This window comes from Diceros bicornis, chromosome X, assembly GCF_020826845.1.
Source record: "Diceros bicornis minor isolate mBicDic1 chromosome X, mDicBic1.mat.cur, whole genome shotgun sequence".
Classification (NCBI taxonomy): domain Eukaryota; kingdom Metazoa; phylum Chordata; class Mammalia; order Perissodactyla; family Rhinocerotidae; genus Diceros; species Diceros bicornis.
This window is the reverse complement of record NC_080781.1, coordinates 38,558,859-38,584,573: the sequence shown is the minus strand read 5'-3', so window position 1 is coordinate 38,584,573 and position 25,715 is coordinate 38,558,859. Positions and strand designations below refer to the sequence as shown.

The 25,715-nt window shown below is 38.3% G+C and overlaps 2 protein-coding genes across 3 annotated transcripts in view; one reads left to right on the top strand and one right to left on the bottom strand.

Moving 5' to 3' along the window:
* The window catches only part of EFHC2 (EF-hand domain containing 2), a 181,255-nt gene that overhangs the window by 39,275 nt on the left and 116,265 nt on the right, over window positions 1-25,715 (top strand). For both annotated transcript variants that reach the window (XM_058535686.1, XM_058535687.1), the window contains exon 3: window positions 25,294-25,444. In XM_058535686.1, the coding sequence (XP_058391669.1) occupies window positions 25,294-25,444 (151 nt within the window). The remainder of the gene's footprint in view (window positions 1-25,293; window positions 25,445-25,715) is intronic.
* On the bottom strand, window positions 4,630-24,945 carry LOC131400647 (putative deoxyribonuclease TATDN2). Its single transcript, XM_058535338.1, has 2 exons — window positions 24,940-24,945; window positions 4,630-6,733 (listed from the first exon to the last, which is right to left on the bottom strand). Exons 1-2 carry the CDS (start codon window positions 24,943-24,945, stop codon window positions 4,841-4,843), a joined length of 1,899 nt encoding a protein of 632 aa, XP_058391321.1. The 3' UTR covers window positions 4,630-4,840.

The following is a 25,715-nucleotide window of genomic DNA, read 5'->3' as shown; positions in this document are numbered from 1 at the left end:
GTTCCTAAAGAATTAGAAGCTAGATTAAAAGCAACTGAATCAATTAAGCATACCATAAGAAAATAATAAAAACAAAACCAACTTTCTCAACTGTAAAGACATAGACCTGCAGATCGAATGCTCACTATGTACCAGAGAAAATAACTAAAAAGAGACCAATAATTAGAAATATTCTGGCAATTTTTATGTGAATTTCAAGGATAAAGCAATGACCAAGCATCCTGACAGAAAAAGCAGTTTAATCTTCCAAAGAAGGAGAAGTTGACATCAGAATTCTCTGTAATATTAAATGCCAGAAGACAACTGAAGCAACGTCTATCACTTTTAGGGGAAAATGTGACCCAGAAATTCTAGACTCAGCTAAGGTGTTTGTTATTCGTTAGTGAAAGCAGCAGAAAGATGTTCTCAGATACATAATTTCTCATATATATGCCATCCACATATTTTTTCCTGAGACAACTTTTCCTGAGAAAGTTGCTTGAAATGTACTCCAGCCAATTATAAAGCAAATTAAACAGTTCAACCATGGGGAAGTCATGAAATAAAAGGATTAACGGTGAGCAATAGAAACAAACTTATAAGTAATTACAAAATATAAATAAAGTTCCAAACAGAATGTAAACATTTTAAATGTTTATTGGAAGATAAAAAAGTAATAAACAATAATAAAACGAGTCCCAAATGCAAGATAGGGATATAAAAAAGAAAAATGTATTACTTTTCTCTATTTAGGTGAGTTTCAATAGATATTAATTTTTGGAATTAATACTTGAACTGACAATTCTTTAAAAATTAAAAATAACAATGAGTAGACAGAAAAAAAAAGCTTATGTTCGTATCATCTTTCTCCAGGACCTGTAAATGTTCTTTCTTTAACTCTGCTTAATAAACATATATACTTTGTGTTTTTAACTATGTTTTAAAAAAAGACTGTAAGTAAAAATACACCAGAACATGAACATTGTATATAGATTGGTTTTAGGATTTTGTGGTATGTAAATCTTCAGTGAGTATGGGCGTGAAAACATATACATTTTTTAAAAGTACATATAATTTGGCATAATCAGGAAAACATGAATTTTTAAAAGTATATATAATTTGACATAGCTATATAATCACAATTATGTTAAGGAAAGACATTAACAAAACAGTGGGTTCCAGGTAGTAGAAATACCCTGTACTTCTTTCTGTTCCTCTCTATTTTCATATTTTTGTAATGAATGTGTATTTTTTTTTACAGTGGGAAAGTAAACTTCATTGAAATAAAAAATCCTATAGATACTGCAGAGTTATAATCACAGGCAAATTTATGGTATTGAATGCTTTGTTCTTTTCCCCCAAATGAAAAATAAACTAGGCATTTTACTTAAGGCATTAGAAAAAGCACATAAAAAACAGACATCTGAGAACTGAAGGAAAAAAAATTCAGAAACTTAAAAGCAGAATTTTATAAATCAGTAAAGAGAATAGATTTGAACAAGAAGTCTTAAGAGTCGATTCTTTAAAACAAACAACAGAATTAACAAACTTCTAGCTTGTTTGCTCAGGGAAGCAAACAAAAATATACAAAATAATGTATTTAAATTGCAACTTCAGAGGAACTAAAAAATATACAGCTTATGCTAATTATGAAGTGAATATTCTAGTAAATATTAATTAGCAAAATTGACTCAAGGACTACAGTTCTGGAATTGGCCAATAATAATAGAGAGAAAACTGCCAAAGAGCTACTCGAATTGTTAAAGTGATTGTCTCTAAGTAATAGGATTATGGACTTTTTTCCCCCCAATTTGTGCTCTTCAGTAGCCTCAAAAATTCTATGATAAGCAGGTACTAATTTTGAAGTCAGATATGAATAGACCAACTGATACTAATTTTGAAGTCAGATATGAATAGACCAACTGAAAAAGCAGAATCCGCCCCATCTACCAAGACAAAGTGGGCAGTTTTCCTTTTGAACTTTAAAGGTAGAAATAGCTGCCTTTCTAAAATTTAAGTGAAGCAAAATATTGATGTGCAGTGAAAGGACTGCCAAGGTTCAGGGAACTCGTTAATGGGCCTGAGAGGCCCCGTGACTCTGGGCTGACTGATGGCCCAGGGACCACTAATGGCAAATTGAATTTCTAGATCACCAGCTGCCTTCATGGCTCTCTGATGCCTCCAGAACTAGAGAGTGGACGCACCAAGTGCCATACAAACATATGAACGCTAAGGAATCATTCTTTGAGGTTCAATGGACTATCACTTTAGTAAAAAACTGTTTACCAAGTACCCCAAATCTTGTACATCTGGATCACAAATTTTTGTTTTGTATTTTTTTTGTGTGTGTTTTTTCTTTTACTTGTAACATCAATAGGTGAAGTGTTTACTTCATTCATGAAATAAGTAAAGGAAGATTGTGATTTTTGATTTAGGTCACTCTGGATATACTACACTCAGAAAATACTACAGTGCTCACTCATTCCTGAAGAAATAAAGCTGACTTATGGCAAGGCTTTCTCCTGAATGTTAGAAACACTGCAGAGTATAGTCTATGCATTTGCCATAAAAAATGTAGAGGAGAGGAGGAGGTACAAAAAGTATTTTCTCCATATAAAAAGGAGATCATTTCTTTTTTGAGAGGAAAAGTACTGTTATCTTGTTGAATGTGTACTTACAAATGCAATCGTTCATTCACACCCATTTTTAAAATGCCCACTTGGTAACGTCACATTGCTAGGACCACATAAATGACATTTTGTTCTCCACAGATCTTATGTAGCGAGAAAGGTAAATGAAAGAGGATGTTAGCATGTGATAAGTAGAGATAGTACAAAATGTGGTAAGGGCATTGCAACAGCGTGAGAGAAGTAACTTTGAGAAACACCCTCTTGGGTACCTGTGGCTCAAATTAGCATATCAAAGGACATGCAAGAAAAAAATGTGTGGAACTTTATACAACTCAATATTTCCCCAAAATGTGTGTCCCTGGAACCTTCTTTTCTGCAATCCTTTATGCTCAGAGCTCCTGTGGGCTGAGGGACACACTATGAGCAATGTTTATTTAAAATGTACATTAAAGGGGAAAAAACTTAAAACATTGGCTTTGTTTGTGAAGAGTTTCTGTCTTGAAAAATATAATCAAATCACACCTTTAACATTGCATCAACTTCTTTTGATTTACCAAAGGAAAGTGAAGCACTTCAGCTACAGCTTTCTTATACTTAACACTTTCTTCTCAAAAGACTGGATTCCCAACAAAGGGGAAAATCTATGATATACTCCATGTTATTTATAGGAAATATGAACTATCAAGTTCCTGGTAGGGCTTGACCTTATTTACTTCTTCCTTTTATTATGGATGACATCTAAAAGCAGAATACAGGTGGCCCTTAATCCTTGCCTTGCCTTTTAATTTAAAGAGGGGTGCTAGAAATATGATGGTTTATTTCTCTATTCTCTTCCTAATATTCCTCTCACCCAAATATTATCATTAACTCCCAAGTGTTAATGAAGTCAGTTATTCATTCATATGTTAATTCAAGAAACCTTTGCTGACTGCCTGCTCTGTTCCAGGCACTGTTCTAACATCGAGTGTATGTACAGCGTGAACGAGACCCACAAACTTGTAAACTTAGAACCTATTGGGGAAGATAACCAGTGAACACATATATATTAGAACCTATTGGGGAAGATAACCAATGAACACATATATATAAGTTAACAAGACAATCTCAGACAGTGCTAAGTGCTATGATTAAATCAAAATAATAAGCCAAGGATGTGTTTCCTCCCAAGTGAGTTAAGCACTATAGAGTGGTGGTCAGGGAGGGCTTCTCTGTGGAGGAGACTTTTGAGCTGAGAACCAAATGGTGAGGAGCCAATTGATTTTTCCTGGATCCAGATAAATGGGCACAAAGGAGACTAGAGAAATCTGGAGTATTCTGGGCCTATTTTCATTGATTTAGTTTTGGAGTAAAAGATTTTCCATTTCTAAAATGGCATTTCTCATCCAATAATGGGACTCCTGGATTTAGGTGTGTTCTTTGGCTGGCCAAGTTAAATTTCATAACTCACATATTTTCCTTAAATACAAGTGTTGGGAGTTCAGCTCAGATTCAAAACTCATCTCCTCAGTGGTGTTCTAAGATTCAACCGATTTGGCTCCCATCACCCTAGGCTCCTCCACAGCGCCCCCGGCACATTATGACTATTAAGTGACTAATTTTTATCTATATTGATTTCCTTTTAGATGAAACACTCCTGTTGGTTTATCTTTAGAAATAAGAAATTGCAAGTTGAACAATCACTGAATGTATGTTGAACAATCACTGAACGTATGAATTTAACTACAAACCATATGGATTATAGAATTCCTATGATAACAAATACATTTTGGGAATAAACAGAACAAATCACCTAGCTCACTTTTAAAATTAAACATTCCTTGCTTTTTTTTTTTAAAGACAAGTAAGAGGGTGACTTGATTCACCAACCGCTCAAAAACACAGACTGCAGAGAATAAGGAATTGAATTAGCAAACTTGTTATATACACTATGGAACTCTTTCTTCTTTAGTGACTACCCTGGCACAATTTGGCTGGTAGGAAAAACCCTGATAACATCAAGGGCAGTTCCCCTTTACCTCCCTCCCATCCCATTGCATCCCACTCTACCAGCCAGAAGCAGAAGTCTTATGAAGAGGTTTTGAGAAAAACATCCTGTCCTGGGTTTTTTTTTGTCCCAGTGGGCTTGCCAAACACACGCTTGACCTGGGACACAGGCAGAATTCAAACCACGTCTATGTTGTCAGGCTGCTGGTCTCCCTTTTCTGGAAGACTCCTGACTATGCCCTCTCTGCTTAAAGACTGTAGAGGCGACCAGTGTTCTCACGCAAGGTGGACAAGGTGCGGGAGAGTGACTGTTCTTTGATTCTGGCAATCTCTCGAACGGTATACAGGGCCAGGCCTGGGTGGGCATACTGGCAAAAGCTTTTATGAACCCCGCGAGGGAGGAAGTAGGGAGAGTCAGTTTCCACAATGATTCTCTCCAGTGGGATCTTTTTCAGAGCGCTGCGGATCCCCCAGGCGGAAGAGTAAGTCAGGACTGCTGTGAAGCCCACAGACATGTTGGGAAAGTATTCCAAAAATGGCTCGATGACTTGGTAACTGCCAGTGAAGCAATGCCTATGGATCTTGTAGTCAGAGGGCACAAATGTTTTCATGATGCCCAGCAGATCTTTGTCAGCGTCTCGGCAGTGGATCACCAAGGGCTTCTTTAGAGACACAGCCAGCTGCAGCTGTCTCTCAAATATCTTGTGCTGCTGTGGGATAGGTGTGGTGCACTTATAAGAGTAATCCAAGCCCATTTCTCCAAATGCTACAGCCTTGGGGTGCCGTAAGGCTTGCATAAGATTTCTTTCTTGAACTTTATTGTAGTAACGTGCAAAATGGGGGTGACAGCCAAAGGCCCCCCAAACCAGATCGTCTTTCAACAGCTCCTCCCATAGGCCATCGCTTAGTGTCCGAGGATCACAGAAATCAGAGATACAGCCCTGAAATTCCTTAGGGAAAAAGTAGCTATAAATTTTTCTGAACTTCGTAAAGGTCCCTTTGAAAGATAACTTGGAAAAGAGCATGTCTAAGTGACAATGGGTATCAATGAAACCCTCCTGTAGGCTCTGCTCCTGGTGGCTCCTTGGCAGAGAACTAGATGCATGTCCTCCCCAAGGACGTGATGGTGTCTCCTCTTGGAATGTTGCTTTCTCCTTCACCTTTCCTTCTGAACTTCTGGAGGAAAGAAATGAATGAAAATTCTGGGACTGACCTTCCTCTGATGCATTCAGGTCTCCGGCCCAGTTTTGGAAGCACACTGTAGAGTTGGAAGAATAATCACTCAAGAAGCTCCAGCTGCTCTTCCCAGCTTGGGACGCGCTGCTGCTGCTGCTGCCGCTGCCGCCCATGGAGAGATAGTGAGGAGGCTTGGGAATGCTGGTCCAGTAGCTGGCATAGTCATACCAAGGACCACTGTACCAACAAGGCTGGTATGTGTCACGGTTAGTGGTGAAGGATGAAGAGTTTAGAACTCCTGAGAGACTCAGTGAGACTGGCTCCTCCTGAGAGAATCTGACTGCGCAAGTCGCACCCACATCAGACCAGTCACTTCCTGAAGACAGGTGCCCAATCACCACATCTCCTTCTTGATGCTTTTGGATTTCTGAATGAGAGTCACATTTATCTAGAAATTTCAGGGCTGGAGAGCCTTTTTCAGAAATGACTGCCTTTTGGTCACCAGGTGGCTTCTCACTAGGCTTTTCCTGAGGAACTAGAATTACTCTCCTGTCACCGCTGTTGCTGATCTCTATCACCAACTTTTCCTTCTGTGCTCTGAACTCTAGAGCTGATGCTTTCTTTTTCTGAGGTGCAGAGAAAGTGACAGCCCTGGGTGGTCTTTCTCCAGGATTGGGACACTCTCTTGGGTTCAGTTTTGCACTAGTGGCAGCCTCTTCCTTTCCTTGTGGCATCAATTTTTCTAGGATGCCATGCATAGCCTTCACGTAGATCATTGAAGAGCCCTGGTCTTGCTGTCTATCCGTCCTTCTCTGGACCTTGTTTGTTTCCTCAGTCTTATCATTTTGACCCTCACCTTTGACTGCTAATTCAGAGTTCTCGGAGTTACAAGAACTATTTTTGGAGTTAAAGCTGTAGGCATCCTCTAGAGAAGCCATTTCTTCTAGAAGAGGACTGGCAGAGCACTGAGGGGATGGTGCAGAGGGGATTCCACGGACGAAAGGAACCCTGAGTGGTCCAAATCAGGCAGTCTTTGGAGGCCTCTCCAAGCACACCTAACACTGAGGAATGGGCGGAGGAGGAGGGGGGAGAGGTGGGAGGAGGAAGGGCAGGAGAAGGGGGGCGGGGTGGAAGGAGGAGGAGCAGAAAGAGGGGGGAGGGGAAGGGGAAAGGGCGAGGGGGGAAGGGCGAGGGGAGGGGGAAGGGCGAGGGGAGGGGGGAAGGGCGAGGGGAGGGGGAAGGGCGAGGGGAGGGGGGAAGGGCGAGGGGAGGGGGAAGGGCGAGGGGAGGGGGGAAGGGCGAGGGGAGGGGGAAGGGCGAGGGGAGGGGGAAGGGCGAGGGGAGGGGGGAAGGGCGAGGGGAGGGGGAAGGGCGAGGGCGCGGAGGAGGGGGGAAGGGTGAGGAGTTCGCGGAGGGGGGAAGGGCGAGGAGAACAAAGAGGAGGACAAAGAGGAGGACAAAGAGGAGGACAAAGAGGAGGACGAGAAGAACGACGGGGAGGACAACGAGGAGGAGGATGAGGACTTTCCCTGGCAGGATGAGCCCCTGGGAAACCGCGGCTTGAAGGCTACAAGGTCCTCCTTATGTGCTTTCAGGCACTTAGGGCTGCTGGCCTCTCCCGGATACCGAGCAAGGAGCTGGCGGCCTGGAAAGGGCCCCCTAGTGTGCTCCCAGAGGCATCTGCATTTGCCGGGGGACCCTACCTAGTGCCGGTCCTGTGGTACGTGATCTTGCGCCGCCACGAGGGTTTAGCTGTCCGTCACAGTGCTCAGTATTCCAGAGATGTCCAAGTCCTTCCACTGAGTTTGTAATTCCAAAGCGAGTTAGAAAAGTCCCAACGACCCACCGAAGGCCCGGTCTGGCGTCCGCTCCCACCGCGTGCGTCCGAGATATGAGTAAGCACGTTCGTTTTTGTACAGCTACTTATAGGATGTCAAAGCACTTCCGGGGACATCAGAGCACTTCCAGGATTATAAAGCTCCTCCGTTTGGTTTGGAAAACAAAGCCCGTCCGAGACGTCCAAGCCCTTGAAAAGACTGCCAGGTGCTTTGCGGATCACACACAGGGCGCCCCTGAGCTGGGCTGGTGGCCTAGAGGTCCAGGCCGCCAAGGGCGTACAGGAGAACAGGGCCGAACTGGACGCCGGAGCAGCGGGGCACCGGAAGCACTCCCTCCAAGAAGGGGGACACCCCCTTGCGCCTCCGCCTCAGGTCAGTCCTCCCCTCCCCCCCTAGCTGCCCGTCTCGTGGCGCCGAGGTCACTACAATCTTGCGGCCAAGCCAGGCTTCCACTCAAGCCGCCGCCATTGCTTGCTTTTTGTTCCTTCTTTTCCACCCATTCTTTTTGAAAAACATGGTTATGGTTTTTAAAACGTAATTTAAATATATAAGCTTTAAAAAATATAGTTGTAATTGTAATATATTACCATTTTCAGTCGTGGTTTTTTCACTCAACATTTCTGCGTGTCCTAAGTGTTTTTCTTATTGCTGCATAATTTTCAAAAACATCATACCAATGCCTCCATAATATTCCATGGAGTACGTAGATGTGCCCTAATTTACCAAACGCTCCCCTTTTTGTTAACTCTTTAGGTTCCGTCACTCGAATTTTTTTCTATAATAAAAAACATTTTTGCAAAGAACATCTTTGCGCCTATGTTTTTCCCTATTTTGGTTTTTTTCTTTGGGCTACGTGCCCGGAGAGAGAGTTCCTGGGAAGTATAGGAATTTTAAATTGGCTCTTCATAGCACCACATTGCCCCAGAAGAACTGGAGTAGTTTAAAATCCCGTCCATGGTGAATAATTGTTCCAGGCCGATTTAAAAGGAGAAACAAACAAAACCGGTACATCACTGTTATTTTAATTGGTACTTAATCTGATAATTTCCTAAGAGCAAACATCTTTCTTTTATTTATTGACTGTCTCGTGAATTTTAAGTTCTTTTTTTTATTTTTTCTTTAAGATCTTTTAAAAAGTAATTTTAGGGGCCAGCTCTGGTGGCCTAGTGGTTAAGTTCGGTGTGCTTCACTTCTGCAGCCGGCCCTGGTTCTGTCTGTCAGTGGCCATGGTGTGGTAGTGGCTCACACAAAAAGAGGAAGATTGGCAACAGATGTTAGCTTAGGGTGAATCTTCCTCAGCAAAAAAAAAAAAAAAGTAATTTTAAACACTTTTATGAAATAAACTTTTGTTGTATTTCCTAAAATTGTTTTTTTATTTATATTTTAGGCTATTGAAGTTATAACTTGTTTTTGTAGTCAAATCTTAATTTTTTTTTCATAATTTTCTCTTTTTCTCTGAAGCATAGAATGGTTATCCCTTTCAAGGCTTTGACACATAGATACTTTTTTTTAAGGTTAAAAGGGTATATTTGTTATATTTAAGTCCGTAATCCATCTGGTATTTATTTTGGGTTATATTTTATTTTAGGTGAGGACATACATTGATGCTTTTCCAAGTTAGTACTTTTTTCAGTTATTGATATGTGACTCCTTTTTCATCATGTGTTAAATTTCTTTATGTAATAGAGTCTATTTTCAGACAATCTATTCTTTTCTACATTCTAGTATGTCTCTTGTTATTCTGGTATTGCACTATTTTAATAATTGAAGTATTATAGTAAGGTATAAAATCTAGGAGAGTGAGGTCTCCTACATTACCTTTAATTTTCATAGTTATCTTTAATAGGCTGACCTGTTTATCAGGTGGACTTAGAATTATTTTTTTCAAGTCCCTCCAAAACACCAATGAAACATCCACTTGAAATATGTTATTTTAGTTTGCTTATCCAGAATATACTTCACCTGACTTACTATTAGTCAAGTTCTTCTATATCTTCTAGTAAATATTTTTAGAGTTTTATCTGGGTCTCAGTTTTCCTTAAAACTATTTTAAGTGTTTTGTAATTTTTTATTCTATTGTGAACATACTTTTTCCTCCCACTGTATTTTCAGCTGGTTATTGCTAGTACATAAGAATATTTTTGATTCAGTTGTGGTTATGCTGAAATCTTTTTTTTGGTCTTAGTTTTTCAGCTTTTGCCTATGCCATTATTTTATCTGCCTATAATGATACTTTTGTCTCTTTCTTGCTAATATTTTTACTTCATACCTTCTTACATTGTCCAGAACTCCTAAAAATAATATTAAATAATGATGTTTGTAGGGGCATTTTTGTTCTGTTCCTGATTGTAGTAGACACACACTTTAATTAAGTATAATACTGAATATGTAGGCTGTTGTTTTAAAGCAGATGCTTTTTAATCTTAAGGAATTACTCTTGTATTTTAAAACGTATATCATAGGAAATGGTATGAGATCGATATATATTTGCTCTTATTTTCTAATTTTGAAACATCTTTGTGAGGAAAATGCTGCTTTTTGTGTAGGTGGACTACTGAATTCTGTTTGCTTATATTTTGTGTAGGTGGACTATTGAATTCTGTTTGCTTATATTTTAGTTAGGATCTTTGTTCTATAAATCATAAGTAGTGAAATTGCTCTGGAGCAGTAGTTCTCAGCCTTGGCTTGCACACTGTAATCACCTGGGGAGCTTTAAAAATTGCTGATGCCTGAGCCCACTTTGAGAGATTCTGATTTCATTGTGTGTGGGGGGGGGTGGGGGGTGGGGGATGGGTGTGGATGTGGCCCAAGTCTTAGGAGTTTAAAAAAGCTCTACAGATAATTTTAATGTGCAGCCAGGGTGATAACTATTGCTCCTGTGAGGGAGGAAGAAATTTTCCTCTACCCTTCTGGGTTCTTCTGGCTGGTCTAAGAATACAGATTAACAGGAGAAAATAAAAATTTAATTTTGTGTATACGAGAATCCCACATACATGGAGAGTCAGAGACCCCACATACATGAGAGCTTTAAAGACGGAAAGGTAAAATGAGGTATATATGCTCTCTTGAGCCAAGGAATGGGCTAGGGGCCTGAGGCTTCAGAGGCTAGGAAGGCACAGGATAATAAGAAGAGCAGATGCTCAGTAATTAGAGGTTTGCCCTGACACACAGATGGGTCACAAAAATTTATTTCTGGTAATAACTCTTATTATGGGCAAGGCCCCCAATTTAAAGTCTGTAAGGGAGAGGTAAAAGTTTCTCTTGAGCCCGTGGGGTCTCGATTGCCTTTAGCTCAAAATATTCCACATGCCAAAGTGGCACATCTTGGGGAGGCCTGTTCTGAACCCTTATACTTTATAGTTTACTTTTTTTTTATGGTATGTTTATCAGGCATTGGAATTCACCTTCGTGGCTTTCCATCGTTTTTTGATATCCTGGGGGAGTTACATAATGTGGTAATTTTCTTTTCTTTGAAAGTTTGAAAGACTCCATTAGTAATTCATCCTGGCTAGAACTTTTGTTGGGCCAATTCTTTGGTAATTTTTTCACTTCTTACTTGGTTATTAGTTTATTATTGTGTTTTGATAATTCATAATTCGTACAGAAAATCACTTATTTGTGGTTTTAAAATTTATTTTCATATAAATTTGCATAACATAATAATTTATATCTTATAATTTATTACATCTCTTTGTCATGCATTGTCTCATTTGTGATTTTATTTATTTATATTCTTTCTTGATTATCTCTGCTAGAATCTTATTATTTTATTTGTTAAAAAACTCTTGGATTTATTTGTTGTAGTTTTTTTCCTTTCGAATTTATCTGTTTTTTTTATCCTTTTTGCTTTCTACCTGTTTTCTTTATGACAAATTTCTGCGCTTTCAGAAATTTTTGTTCAGTCCATTGCTCACTGATTCAAAACTCTGACTGCATTTCAGAATTACCTGGGGGGTTTTTAAAAAATACTGATACTCCTCTTACCTGCCCCCAGGATTCTGATTTAATTTGTTTAGGCTTGAATCTGGTCTCTCTCTAATATGTTGCTAATGTGAAGCTGAGGCTGAGAATCGCTGAGTTAGCACATTTAACTGAGTTAGCTTTCTTTAAATTCTCTTATGTAATAATCTAAATCCAGTACTTTACGCAAGATTACAGATTTGCCTGTATCTTATAGGTTTGTACATCTATAAAATTTATTAGGTTCTATACTTATTTTTTTGTATTTTAAAATTTATTTTCAGCACAACAATTATTAGGAATGACAATTTTTGTTTATAGTTACATGATACATTTCTAAATGTATTAGTTTGTGCTCAGTGATTATAACTCATATAATTTCTGTATTTTAAATTTATTAGAATTTTTTTTATAAATTAGCCTATGTAGGTGTAGAAAAATAATTTTCCCTTTACCCTTCTAGGTTCTTGGCTGAGACCGCCCCTGTAATAAAAGACAGATTAACAGGAGGAAAACAAACAGAACTTTAATAATATGTGTACCTCCTGTATATGTGGGAGATACCCAGGAAAACTGAGTAACTCCCTGAAATGGTCCAAGCCAGTACCTTAATACCATCTCCAGCTAAAGACAAAAGAAGATGTTGGGGGTGGGGTGGGTGGGTGGGCGATGGTAGAGCCAGTTCTGGGAGGCTGTCAGGCAAAGCACAGTAAACAAGAGTAAGGTTGTTATGCAGATTTAAGTCCATACCTTCTCCATTGATAAAAGTTTCTAGAGATTTAGTCATCCTCCTCTTCCTGGTAGAGAGAGGGAGACACCCTCACAAATTGAGATTTCCCTTATAAGTGTAAATGTCTCTTACAAAAGGGTAACTTTTTTTTTTTTTTTTTTTGTGAGGAGATCAGCCCTGAGCTAACATCCGCCAATCCTCCTCCTTTTTTGCTGAGGAAGACGGCCCTGGGCTAACATCGGTGCCCATCTTCCTCCACTTTATATGGGACGCCGCCACAGCATGGCTTACCAAGCAGTGCGTCGGTGCGCGCCCGGGACCCGAACCAGCGAACCCCGGGCCCCGCAGCGGAGCGCGCGCACTTAACCGCCTGCGCCACCGGGCCGGCCCCACAAAAGGGTAACTTTTACTTGGATTTTAGAACTTCTGTGTCTGCAGTTTCTTTAAAATAATCAGCTCAAGATAATTCTTATGCCAAAGAGACATATTTTGTGGTGTCATATTCTGCTCCTTTTCATGAATGAGAAATTTATATAAATACACCATTATCATGTATAAAGTAGCCATCCTTTATATGCAATACAAAATTTATTATGGTTTATTTCCTTTATTCTATGAGTCCATAATCATAAGAGAAACCACTGATAATAACAGTTTTTTCAGGAAGAATAAACGACACTGCTTTAAATGTACACAAATTTTTATTGTCTACTAAAGGGGTTCAGAACAGACCTCTCCAACGTGTGCCACTTTGGCATGTGGATTATTTTGAGCTGAAACCAGTTGAGGTCCTGTGGGCTCAAGAGAAACTTTTACCTCTCCCTTAAAAAATTTAAATTGGAGGTCTTGTCCATAATAAGAGTTATTACCAGAAATAAATTTTGTGACCTATCTGTATGGCAGCACAAATCTGTAATTACTGAACATCTGCTCCTCTTATCATCCTGTGAATTACCCTCTTCCTCTCTGAAGCCCTAGGCCCCTATCCCATTCCTTGGCTCAAGATGGCATATATACATCATTTTACTTTTCTGTTTTTGAACCTCTCATGTATGTGGGGTATGTAGAAAGTTAAATTTGTTTTTCTCCTGTTAATCTGTCATATGTCAATTTAATTATTAGACTGGCCCAAAAAACCTTTGAAGGGTAGAGGAAAATTTTTTCTCACTAACAGTTTTAGTGAGCCAGCCAGGAGACCTCACTGGCTGGGCACTGCTCACCCCAAAGCTGCTGCAGTAGAAAGATCCTGGCACCTCTGACAAGAGCTGTCAAAAGGTAAGAATTCTTACCGTATCAGACTCCCAGATCTCCACCTGCAGAGTTTGGTGGAAGCAGAGTGGTGAGAGTCCTTCTTTTCCTTTTCTAAATTTAGATTAGCAGGAGAAAATATTTGTGGAGCTAGTTCTCGGGCTCAGCAGCTCTGGTTATTTGGTATGAGTACTCATGGTTTTCCCAGAGATGGTCATTGTTTTTCTTGTCTCTGTGTCGTTCCGTGTTGTGAAAGCTTGGCTTTTTGACCAGTGAGAATACTCTCTGTGGTCTCTGCCATCTGGAAGGTGCACTTATTGGAGTACACCTGGTGGCCAGTTGAATAGACTGGGGTCCCAAGAATCTCTTTGTGCCAGGTGTGCCGGCTCTCCCCTGAGGAGAGAGGGGTCCTAGTACATAAGGGGCCTTTGTTGTCTCAACCTTCATTGCTTTCAACAAAGGACTTTACTTCCTTAGACTGTCTTTGAGAGTCTAAGCCTGGAAAGTTACCTCTGGATCTTTCCACAAAAAAGCTTATTTGTTTGAGTCACTATTGAGATTAATATAAGATCCTACTTGTCAGTTGCCAGATGATGGATCCTTTGAATTGGCTATATTTAAAAGAAAGAAAAAATTTCTTAGAGAGTTCTCATCATAAACAGTTGTCTTACTGGTATAATGGCTAGCCTTAAGGACTCCCTGAATAAGACAGAAGAACAGAAATTAGACTTAGAATAAAAATCAAAGTCTACTCAGACTCCTTCCTATTTGCTTTCAGACATTTGCAGATTTTGTAAAACATCAGGACATTGGAAGTCCGGTTGCCTTGCGCTTAAGAAAAAAAAAGAAAAGAGAGAGGAACTATTTGGAAATTGGGCAAATAAAAAAGTCTTAAATGTTTAAGAACTACAATCCTGGAAGCTATAAATATCTTTAAAAAAAAGCAAAATCTTAGTAGGCTTGTTTTGCGTCCAGAAAACTTTGCTTGGTAATCGTCAGGTTGGGGGCTCCAAAATATAGCTGGACAGAAATGTGGGTTGCACCCCATTTGTGGCTAGATACGGCTGGATAAAAAACATGGGTTACACTCCATTTGCGGCTAGGATCCTGCCAAACTGCTGCCAGCCTTCAGGGAAATTACAACTTAACATTATAATGGCTATTATGAGGAACATTCCAATTAGAGCTTAAGAGTAAGAGTTCTCAAATCAAACAAACAGAATGGGATACCTATTTTAATGGGTACTCAGAAGCCTCTGCAAGGTTTCAAAATTCCAAAATAGCTTCATTGAAAGATCTGTTGTAAAAGGCAGAAAATTAGATGGGAAGCCAGTGGTCTGACTGAACGCATGACCATACCAAGTTTTCTTGGACTTGGTCTGCTTTTGATAACAGATTGTAAACGATTTTTCTTTACCTTTTAAAGTAACCTACCTGGAAAGGAAAGATGTTGCGTTTTATCAAAATAATTTCTGTTTCGTGTTATCTCCATCATCAGGTCTTTGATTACTAAAGTAAACCTAGTCTTCTAAGAGCTTAGTGTTGCTCAGACCTATGTAAGCTTCTATATTTGCTTTTGAAATCTTTCGTTGTTACTTCGGTTAAATGGATAATTAAGTATTATTTCATAATGATCTGTGATTCTATTTAGTTAAATGTTCAAAACTTCTTACATTTTGGCAACTTCCTAAAATCAAATTCTAAAATGGAATCTTTTTGACCTAAAACTAACTTTGAAATTTCCCAGAGGGTCCCTGGAAAATCTTAAAAGATTTGACTCTCACCTTGTAAAAAAAAAAAAAAAAAAAAGTTAAACAAATTAGGCTTATTTGATATGTTAAATTACATGAGAAGTATTGTCAAATAGAGAGTGATACTAAACCTGTTTATTTTATCTTTATGTGGATATGTGCTGTAAGTGTTCTAGAAATTGTATAAAATTCTATGTCCTCTTATAATGTTATTAGTCATAGTTCCAGTTATTATTTTATTTTATTTTTATTTTTTTTAATTTTTTGTTTATTGCAGTAACATTGGTTTACAACATTGTAAAAATTTAAGGTGTACATCACTACACCTCCACTTCTGCACAGATTACATCATGTTCACCAACCAGTTATTATTTTAAAATGTTGTGTGTCACAGAAATAAGCAAATTTGCTTGTCAGTTGCATTGTAATGAACTCTAATCAGATCTTTAACCATTGCCATTTTTAAGTCTTTTATCATTTACAGTTATTGTTTTACTCTGATGCTTTTGCAAAAATGCTTCATCTTCAGTGAAACTCATGGAAAGAACTCCGAGTAGAGGTTTCTGATAACTTTCAGATCATACCACTGAACTGAGTAAGAATTTGCAGAACTCTAACAGAGAAACTAATGGCATCATAAAACTGCTAACAAAAGATCAAGATCAACAAGAATTAATTACACGAGACTAAATGAACTAATGAGGATGCTTATAACTTTTATGAATTTTTGTCTGAAATACTGCTGGTTCTTAAATCTTTTGTTTTCCAGATATAAGGAAACATTTTCTCTTAAGCTAACTATGACTTACAGCAATTTGGCAAATCATACCTTTGTAAGCAGAATTGAAACATTTATCTTTTTCTCCCTACCTGATCCCTCCAGAATTCAGGAACTCTTATTTTCATGGCAATATAGTTATTTACATAAGTTCAATAAAGAATCTGTTCTCTTTGTAACAGGACACAATTGGAAACTGATTGTGTTACCAGGGCTTTGACTGGAATGTCATATTTGATAGAGATGTGCATAGACTCAGATATGACCAGACAGCTTTAAGGAACTAATTTTCGTGGAGTCAATAAAGCCCCTTAGAAAAATCTGCCTGGTACCTTGCTTACAGGGTCCAGACAGCCTTACTAGGTAAGTAAGGAAGGTCACTTCTTGGCAGATTCAGGAACCTCAAGATATTTTGGGAACCTCGGGAAGAGAGGAGTTATCCCAAATCTATAGGTATTGCAGAAGTCTGATGGTGAGATTTAAAATTTTTTTTATTGATGTTTTACATTGTGAAATTTTGGGTTGTACATTTTTGTTTGTCCATCACCATATATATGTCTCCCTTCACCCCTTGTGCCCACCCCCCCCACCCCTATTGCCCCTGGTAACCACAATACAGTTTTCTCTCTCTGGGTTTTGGTTTATATTCCACATATGAGTGAGATCATACAGTGTTTGTCTTTCTCTTTCTGGCTTACTTCACTTAACATAATACCCTCCAGGCCCATCCATGTTGTTGCAAATGGGACGATTTTGTCTTTTTTTATGGCTGAGTAGTATTCCATTGTATGTATATATACTGCATTTTCTTGATCCAATCGTCAGTCGAGGGACACTTAGGTTGCTTCCACTACTTGGCTATGGTGAATAATGCTGCAATGAACATAGGGGTGCATAAGCCTCTTTGGATTGTTGATTTCAGGTTTGTTGGATAGATTCCCAGTAGTGGGATGGCTGGATCATAGGGCATCTCTGTTTTTAATTCTTTGAGGAATCTCCATACCGTTTTCCATAGAGGCTGCACCAGTTTGCATTCCCACCAGCTGTGTATGAGGGTTCCTGTTTCTCCACATCCTCTCCAACATTTGTTGTTTTTTGTCTTGGTGATTATAGCCATTCTAACGGGTGTGAGGTGATATCTTAGTGTTGTTTTGATTTGCATTTCCCTGATGATTAGTGATGTTGAACATCTTTTCACGTGCCTATTGGCCATCTGTATACCTTTTTTGGAGAAGTGTCTGTTCATTTCCTCTGCCCATTTTTTGATCAGGTTGTTTATTTTTTTGTTGTTCAGTTGTGTGAGTTCTTTATATATTATGGAGATCAACCCCTTGTCAGATGTATGTTTTGCAAATATTTTCTCCCAGCTGGTGGGTTGTCTGTTCATCTTGATTCTGGTTTCATTTGTCTTGTCGAAGCTCTTTAATCTGATAAAGTCCCACTTGTTTATTTTTTCTAGTTTTCATTTTACTAGTTTCCCTAGTCTGGGTAGGCATGTCATCCAAAAAGATTCCTTTATGACCAATGTCAAGTAGTGTGTTGCCTATATTTTCTTCTATGAGTTTTATAGTTTCAAGTCTCACCTTCAGGTCTTTGATCCATTTTGAGTTAATTTTTGTGAATGGCGATAGCAGATGATTCACTTTCATTCTTTTGCATGTGGCTGTCCAGTTTTCCCAACACCATTTATTGAAGAGACTTTCCTTTCTCCTTTGTATGTTCTTAGCACCTTTGTCGAAAATTAGCTGTCCATATATGTGTAGTTTTATTTCTGGGCTTTCAGTTCTGTTCCATTGATCTGTGTGTCTGTTTTTGTACCAGTACCATGCTGTTTTGATTATTATTGCTTTGTAGTATGTTTTGAAGTCAGGGATTGTGATGCCTCCTGCTTTGTTCTTTTTTCTTAGGACTGCTTTAGCTATTTGGGGTCTTTTGTTGCCCCATATGAATTTTAGTATTCTTTTTTCTATTTCCGTGAAGAATGTCATTGGGATTCTGATTGGGATTGCATTGAATCTGTAGATTGCTTTAGGTAATATAGACATTTTAACTATGTTTATTCTTCCAATCCACGTGCATGGGATATCTTTCCATTTCTTTATGTCATCATCAATTTCTTTCAATAATGTCCTGTAGTTCTCATTGTATAGGTTTTTTACCTCCTTGGTAAGATTTATTCCTAGGTATTTTATTCTTTTTGATGCAATTGTAAATGGTATTATCTTTTTGAGCTCCCTTTCTGTTAGTTTGTTATTAGCATACAGAAATGCAACTGATTTTTGTAGATTGATTTTGTACCCTGCAACTTTGCTGTAGTTGTTGATTATTTCTAATAGTTTTCCAACAGATTCTTTAGGGTGTTCTATATACAATCATGTCATCTGTAAATAGTGAGAGTTTCACTTCTTCGTTGCCTATTTGGATTCCTTTTATTCCTTTTTCTTGCCTAATTGCTCTGGCCAAAACCTCCAGTACTATGTTGAACAGGAGTGGTGAGCGTGGGCAGCCCTGCCTCGTTCCTGTTCTCAGAGGAGTAGCTTTCAGTCTTTCCCCGTTGAGTGTGATGTTGACTGTGGGTTTGTCATAAATAGCCTTTATTATGTTGAGGTACTTTCCTTCTGTTCCCATTTTGTTGAGAGTTTTCATCATAAATGGATGTTGTATCTTGTCAAATGCTTTCTCTGTGTCTATTGAGATGACCATGTGGTTTTTATTCTTTGTTTTGTTGATGTGATGTATCACGTTGATTGATTTGCGGATGTTGAACCATCCCTGCATCCCTGGTATAAATCCCACTTGATCATGGTGTATGATCTTTTTAATGTATGGCTGTATTCGGTTTGCCAATATTTTGTTGAGGATTTTTGCATCTATGTTCATTAGCGATATTGGCCTGTAATTTTCTTTCTTTATATTGTCTTTGTCTGGCTTTGGTATCAGGGTGATGTTGGCCTCGTAGAATGATTTAGGAAGTGTTCCATCTTCCTCTATTTTTTGGAATAGTTTGAGAAGGATAGGTATTAAATCTTCTTTGAATGTTTGGTAAATTTCACTGGAGAAGCCATCTGGTCCTGGACTTTTATTTTTTGGGAGGTTTTTGATTACTATTTCAATCTCTTTACTTGTGATTGGTCTATTCATATTCTCCACTTCTTCTTGGTTCAGTTTTGGGAGGTTGTATGAGTCTAAGAATTTATCTATTTCTTCTAGATTGTCTAATTTGTTGGCATATAATTTCTCATAGTATTCTCTTATAACTGTATTTCCATGGTATCCATTGTAATTTCTCCTCTTTCATTTCTAATTTTATTTACTTGAGCCTTTTCTCTTTTTTTCTTAGTAAGCCTGGCTAAGGGTTTGTCGATTTTGTTTTCTTCTCAAAGAACCAACTCTTTGTTTCATTAATCCTTTCTACTGTTTTTTTGGTCTCAATTTCATTTATTTCTGCTCTGATTTTTATTATTTCTCTCCTTCTGCTGACTTTGGGCTTTGTTTGTTCTTCTCTTTCTAGTTCTGTTAGGTGTAATTTAAGGTTGCTTATTTGGTCTTTTTCTTGTTTGTTAAGGTGGGCTTGTATCGCTATGAGTTTCCCTCTCAGGACCGCTTTTGCTGCATCCCATGTGGTTTGGTATGGCATATTTTCGTTTTCATTTGTTTCCAGATAGTTTTTGATTTCTCCTTTAATTTCATCAATGATCCATTGGTTGTTCAGTAGCATGTTGTTTAATCTCCACATTTTTGTCACTTTCCCAGTTTTTTTTTCGTGGTTCATTTCCAGTTTCATAGCATTATGGTCTGAAAAGATGCTTCTTATGATTTCACTCTTCTTAAATTTATTGAGGCTTGCTTTATTTCCCAACATATGGTCTATCCTTGAGAATGTTCCATGCGCGCTTGAGAAGAATATGTAGTCAGCTGTTTTTGGATGGAGTGCTCCGTATATGTCTACTAGGTCCTTGATGGTGAGATTTTGACGTGGCTTGTAAGACTTCAATTTGAGATTCCTTATGAAAAGTTCCCGCAAAGCAGATTTAAAAGAACCTGTATGGTTAATCACTATTCTTGCTGCACTTATGTAACTAACAGGTCAAGTTTATTGAAATGACTTATTTTTCAAATTAGTTTTACTGTGATTATCTTTGATAGAAATGGGGGTGGTTGTAGAGAGAAGAATTATGTTTTAGCAGTACACCTTTGTGGATATCAAATTCTAGTGCTGTTAATTGTTTTTGAGGTTTTATTTTCTACCTGTAAATTGGACTGGATGCTGAATTCTTCTGGTTTCCTCCAGTATTTGGCTATGACTCTCCAAACTAACGTTTCCAGTTTTTCTCCCATCCTTTTGACTTGGAATCACTGAGAACTAAAACTGCCCTTTTCTGAAGCCATGCAAGCTGAAGTTGGACAACTTGATATAAATTTTGGAGAAATCAGCACAATGACTCACGTATGGACAGTCCTCATGCCTGTTGCTGTATAGGTCACTCAGAAAGATCATCAGAGACATTCAGACTGCAACCCAGGAAAATGTCAGATTGCCACTGCCTGCCTTCACTCTGTCTAAAGATGCTTCGAGCCTGACATCTAGAAATCTTCTTGACTGGCTATCCTCAGAACTCAGAAAGTGGGATTATAGTCTACTCCAATCATTAACCATTGTTTTTCTTTTGTTTCCATACAAATGCCTCTTATTAAATACCTGATTGCTTGCACTATAGGCATGACTTTGGGAGCCCACCTACATCACCAACTCCTGAAATGAGATACAGCTGTTTAACTGAACTGACCTGTTCTCAGAACTAAGAGACTGGTTCATCGAGATGGAGCAATCTACCAACCCAACTTCTGGAATGTGAAACTTCTCGGGAAGTTTCAAAGGCTGGACTGAAGGGCTTCAGAACAGGCCTCCCCAAGATGTGCCATTTTGGCATGTGGATTATTTTGAGCTGAAGGCAGTCAAGACTCTGTGGGCTCAAGAGAGACTTTTACCTCTCCCTTAAAGAATTTAAATTAGAGGCCTTGCCCATAATAAGAGTTATTACCAGAAATAAATTTTGTGACCTTCTGTATGGCAGGGCAAACCTCTAATTACTGAGCATCTGCTCTTCTTATCATCCTGTGAATTACTTTCCTCCTCTCTGAAGCCCTAGGCCTCTATCCTATTCCTTGGCTCAAGATGGCAAATATACCTCATTTTACCTTTCTGACTTTGAACCTCTTATGTATATGGGGTTCCCATTCCTACAAAATTAAATTTGGTTTTCTCCTGTTAATCTGTCATATGTCAATTTAATTATTAGACCAGCCAAAAGAACCATTGAGGGGTGGAGGAAATTTTTTTTCTCACCAACAGTACTAATCAACCTATAATAGCATGCATTTATTCTTACAATTATATACCCTTTTCTTCTTTAGTACCTCACAATTTAAGTCTGAGCCTTTTTCATCAAATAGAACCTAAACATTTTAAACTTAGATTTGTGATGCAGATCTCTTTATAAAATGTTGAGCCTTATTGAACATTACTGGTGTTTCATTTCTCTTTCCTAACAGCTTCTCTAGAAATTCAGCTATAAGTTTTTGACACTTAGATGTTTGGTTCCTGAACAGTCTTTATGACTCATGCATTGGTCACACCAACCTCGCCATCTTTAAAAATTCTGATTTATTCTGAGAGATTAGGATTTTGCTTTTGCCTTAGGATTGCATTGCCTAGCCTGCAATGGACAATTTTCTACACACAATTATTTTTTGTGTCAATGCTGCATCAGACTAGAATCATTTTGAAAACATTTTAAGTGAAAATTAGGAATCCAAATTGATGTTAAAATCTACCTATTTGGGATACGTAATGCAAAACAAATAACTCAATTGACATGAAAATTGGATTAACTCCTTCCCCATGAGGCTAAATTTACACCTTACATCAAGTTACAACTATGTGCTCTGTTAACACGCACTCCTGACTGCTTTGAGTTTCTTTGGGCTTTAATTGTAAGAAGATCCTGATTTCAGAAATATTAACATTTAAAGTTTTTCCTTTATAATGAGGAAGTATCATGTATGTATTATTTAAAGCTGATTTGTTTCATATTTTATATCCACTAGGGTTGGATCCAAAATCCAAATGCCTCAGGGATCAGGCAGGTAACCTCGTATGATACAGTAGGGCTTGCAGAGGCCTGTGGGGAACTGAAGATCACATGTCCTGCCAAATGACATTTACCTTCCATTTTCAAGAAAATTATAGCCAATTACACCCTCTGGGACATTATTTATCTAGTCTGTGCTTGGCATCATAAATTGTGATGAAAGTTTGAATCATAATTATGTTTCTATAAATTTTCATTTCTAGCAATTTTTATTTTTCTCTCTGGATTCTCTGGTACATCAGGTTCCATTGCAATTAGGTCTTTTATCTTTGTGAGATCACCTTTAATCTATTTGGTGTCTCTTCCCTTGCTTTCTACTTGCTACACTTTATAGTTTCTTCTCCCTTTTCCTTTTCTATCTTTCCATCTTTACCACTTTGACTTGTGAGCTTTCATGCTGGAGTTTGGCAGCCGTGTATTCTCGGGGGACCAAAACGTGAAATATCAGTCTATCCCTCTTCTAGAAATGTTGAAGCCCAGCCTAAAATGATGTCTTTCCTTGTCTCTTTATTTCCATTTAGCATTCTGTATTATTTTTAATGCATTATTTGATTGATAAATATTTCATGATTACATACTTGATGATGTTGTCAACTGATATCTCAGTTTGGTTATTCACAAATTCATACCAGTAGCATTCAATATATAGATGTAGGTGAGAGCTATGAAAATTCTCTCCATATTTTCATACCCAATTACAAAGAAAAAAAGAGTTTTAGATTGAATACTACTGTAGGGGTGGAAAACTTTTCCCTTCTAGATTCTTTGACTGGTCTAAATTGACATAAGACATTAACAGGAGAAAAACACGTTTTATACATATGGGAGCCCTATAAAAATATGAGACTCCCTGGCAGTCAGGTAATGGAGGCTTATATACCATCCTGAGCTAAGGAGAAGGAGGTAGGGGTCTGGGGCTTCAAAGGGGAGGAAGACAATTCATAGGAAGATGAGAAGAGCAAATGTTTGGTAAACAAATGTGTGTCATGCCATGCAGATAAGTCTTTCTCATATAAAAAGTTATCTCTGGTAATAGCTCTCTTCCTGGTACAGGCCCCCTATCTGAATTCTTTTAGACAGTTAAGGGAGAGGTAAAAAGTTCTGTCTGAGTCTGCTGGGTTCTGATTGTCTTCAGCTCAAAACAATCCACATGCCAAAGTGGCACATTCTGAGTGGCATATTCTACTCCCCCCCACTGCCTTTACTCAAAGCTCCATGAAACCGCTGTCTTGTCCTTTTAGGTGCTCCAACAACATCTTTCTTCCCTCCTACTTTGTAAATGAGACATAATTCATATAACATAAAATTCACCACTTTAACGTGTCCAGCACTATTCAGCATCCAACATCTTTCTTTCAGTTGAGATAAAATTTACATAACATAGAATTAGCCATTAGCCATTTTAAAGTGTGCAATTCAGTGGCATCTAGTATATTCACAGTGTTGTACAACCATCACCTCTTATCTAGTTTCAAGATATTTTCATCACCCCAGAAGGAAACACTATACCCATCCAACAGCATCTTAGTGGAAATGTTCACTCAACACAGATATGACAACATTCTAGTAGTGGTTTTAGCTAACCTTCTAACTGGGATTAGGCCGGATGAATTCCCCAAGAATTCAAGCAGCTGAACATAGGACCATTTTGGAATGAAGCCAAAGGTGCCATTTTGCAGAGTATTGCTCTCTGGGCTTACTAGATTCTTAGAACCTGTTCTGATAAAGACAATGCCTGGTCAATATCTGTAACTGATCCATCATTTTGAATGCAATAATTTCACTAACTTAAAACTTATTTCTAGTATCCTTTATGTTAATTAACAAAGCTTCTTGTGTTGATCAGAGATAAACTACTGAAGCAGTTTTTCAGCCGCTTCTGAAGTGTAGGTATTTCACACTGATAGAAATTTGCTAAATATTCCCAGAGTGTATATTCCCTAATTAGGATAACTGACCACCCCTAGAGGGTAGATTACACCTAATAGACTCATTCATATATATCATATTGTCCATGTCGAATTATCCTGGTATTATATGTACAATTAACTTTTGCAACTTTAATTATAAAAATTGATCAAAAGTGAGAGCAAAGGGAATATTAGAATGGAGCTCTAAAGGAGTCTGTGCCCCTGGTCAAGCTTGAAATGGTAGCCTGAATCTACTGTTCCTTCAGTTGTCCTCAATTACCATGTGCTTTCTCAGTGTGTGAGCAGGTCGCCGTGTTGAGAGTGATTCCACTGGCTAAAGAGACGTATTATTCATACAACATGGTACCTAAGCCTAGGGAAGCTGTTTCAACTGGTCTTCAACTGAAGAGGTAGTCAGTCCTCTGCTTAAACATGGGAGAAAGATGGGCTTTGTTGAACTTACTAAGAGGCACAGTTTTCAAAGGGGTTAAGGAATTTTCAAGGATATTTTTTACTATCTCTGATTTTTACTGTAACTACTTTAGAATCCACCTCTCCTACCCATGTCCACCTCCCCTGTCTCCCAAAACACACAGTGAGACTGGGTCTAGCATTGAGCTAGGCATTTTGAGGTTCCTGAAGAAGTGTATGGTTGAGTCTCCAGTGCATTGGAAGAATTTCAGATCTGCCTGTTTGAATTGCCTCAAGGCAAGCAATCAGCAGGACCAGAAGTCAGGATAATTTCATCCTAGAACCAAGGTAGCTGTGTGTTGTTTTTAATGGGGAAAAAATGACAAAACTTACATTCATCGTGTGAGAAAGAATATTTTGTCTTCTATAACATATGCATATAGAATTCCACTGTGAAATTCCAGAGACAGATGCTAGTTCAATTTATGGTAGAGCTGAATGATGGATTTACTGCTTGGCTGTCATTTCCTCATTGTAACCAGACGGTGATGAAAATATAAAATAATCTTTATATACTGTAATCTAGGTCATATATCCATTCTCATAGCTGATGTGAGGATGTCTTCTTGCAAAAAAATCTCAATTTTTTTCTTTATGTTAACAAGAAGTATATGGCCAGTAGCTTTATTTATTTTAAGTTTCCTGAATTTTTTTTTATTTCTTCGTTTCTAATTATGATTCCAACAGGTATTATCTTTTGATGCCTATTTAGAAGATGAAGTAGCTGATAAAAGTCAAGAAAACTATAGAATAAGACGCTATAAAATCTACTTCTACCTTGAAGATGACACAATTCAAGTAAATGAACCAGAGTTGAAAAATAGCGGACTGCCTCAAGGTATCTTTTAAAGCAGAATTATGGTTCTTTCACTTCTAACTCCTGTCTTTGTATACTGTCTTTCTCTAGCTTTCTAAAAGACCCTATGCTACTGCTTAGGTATCTAACTTGTTGGCGGTGGTGAATATAAACATGCTGTTAGCTTGTAGTTATTGATGTTGACTTACCAGCTTTCTACCCTCCAACACGTCAACACTGGCCATTTCTCTCACTCTTCTGTGGTGTCCTAGATGTGTATTAATCATACAACATGGTACATAAGCCTAAGGAA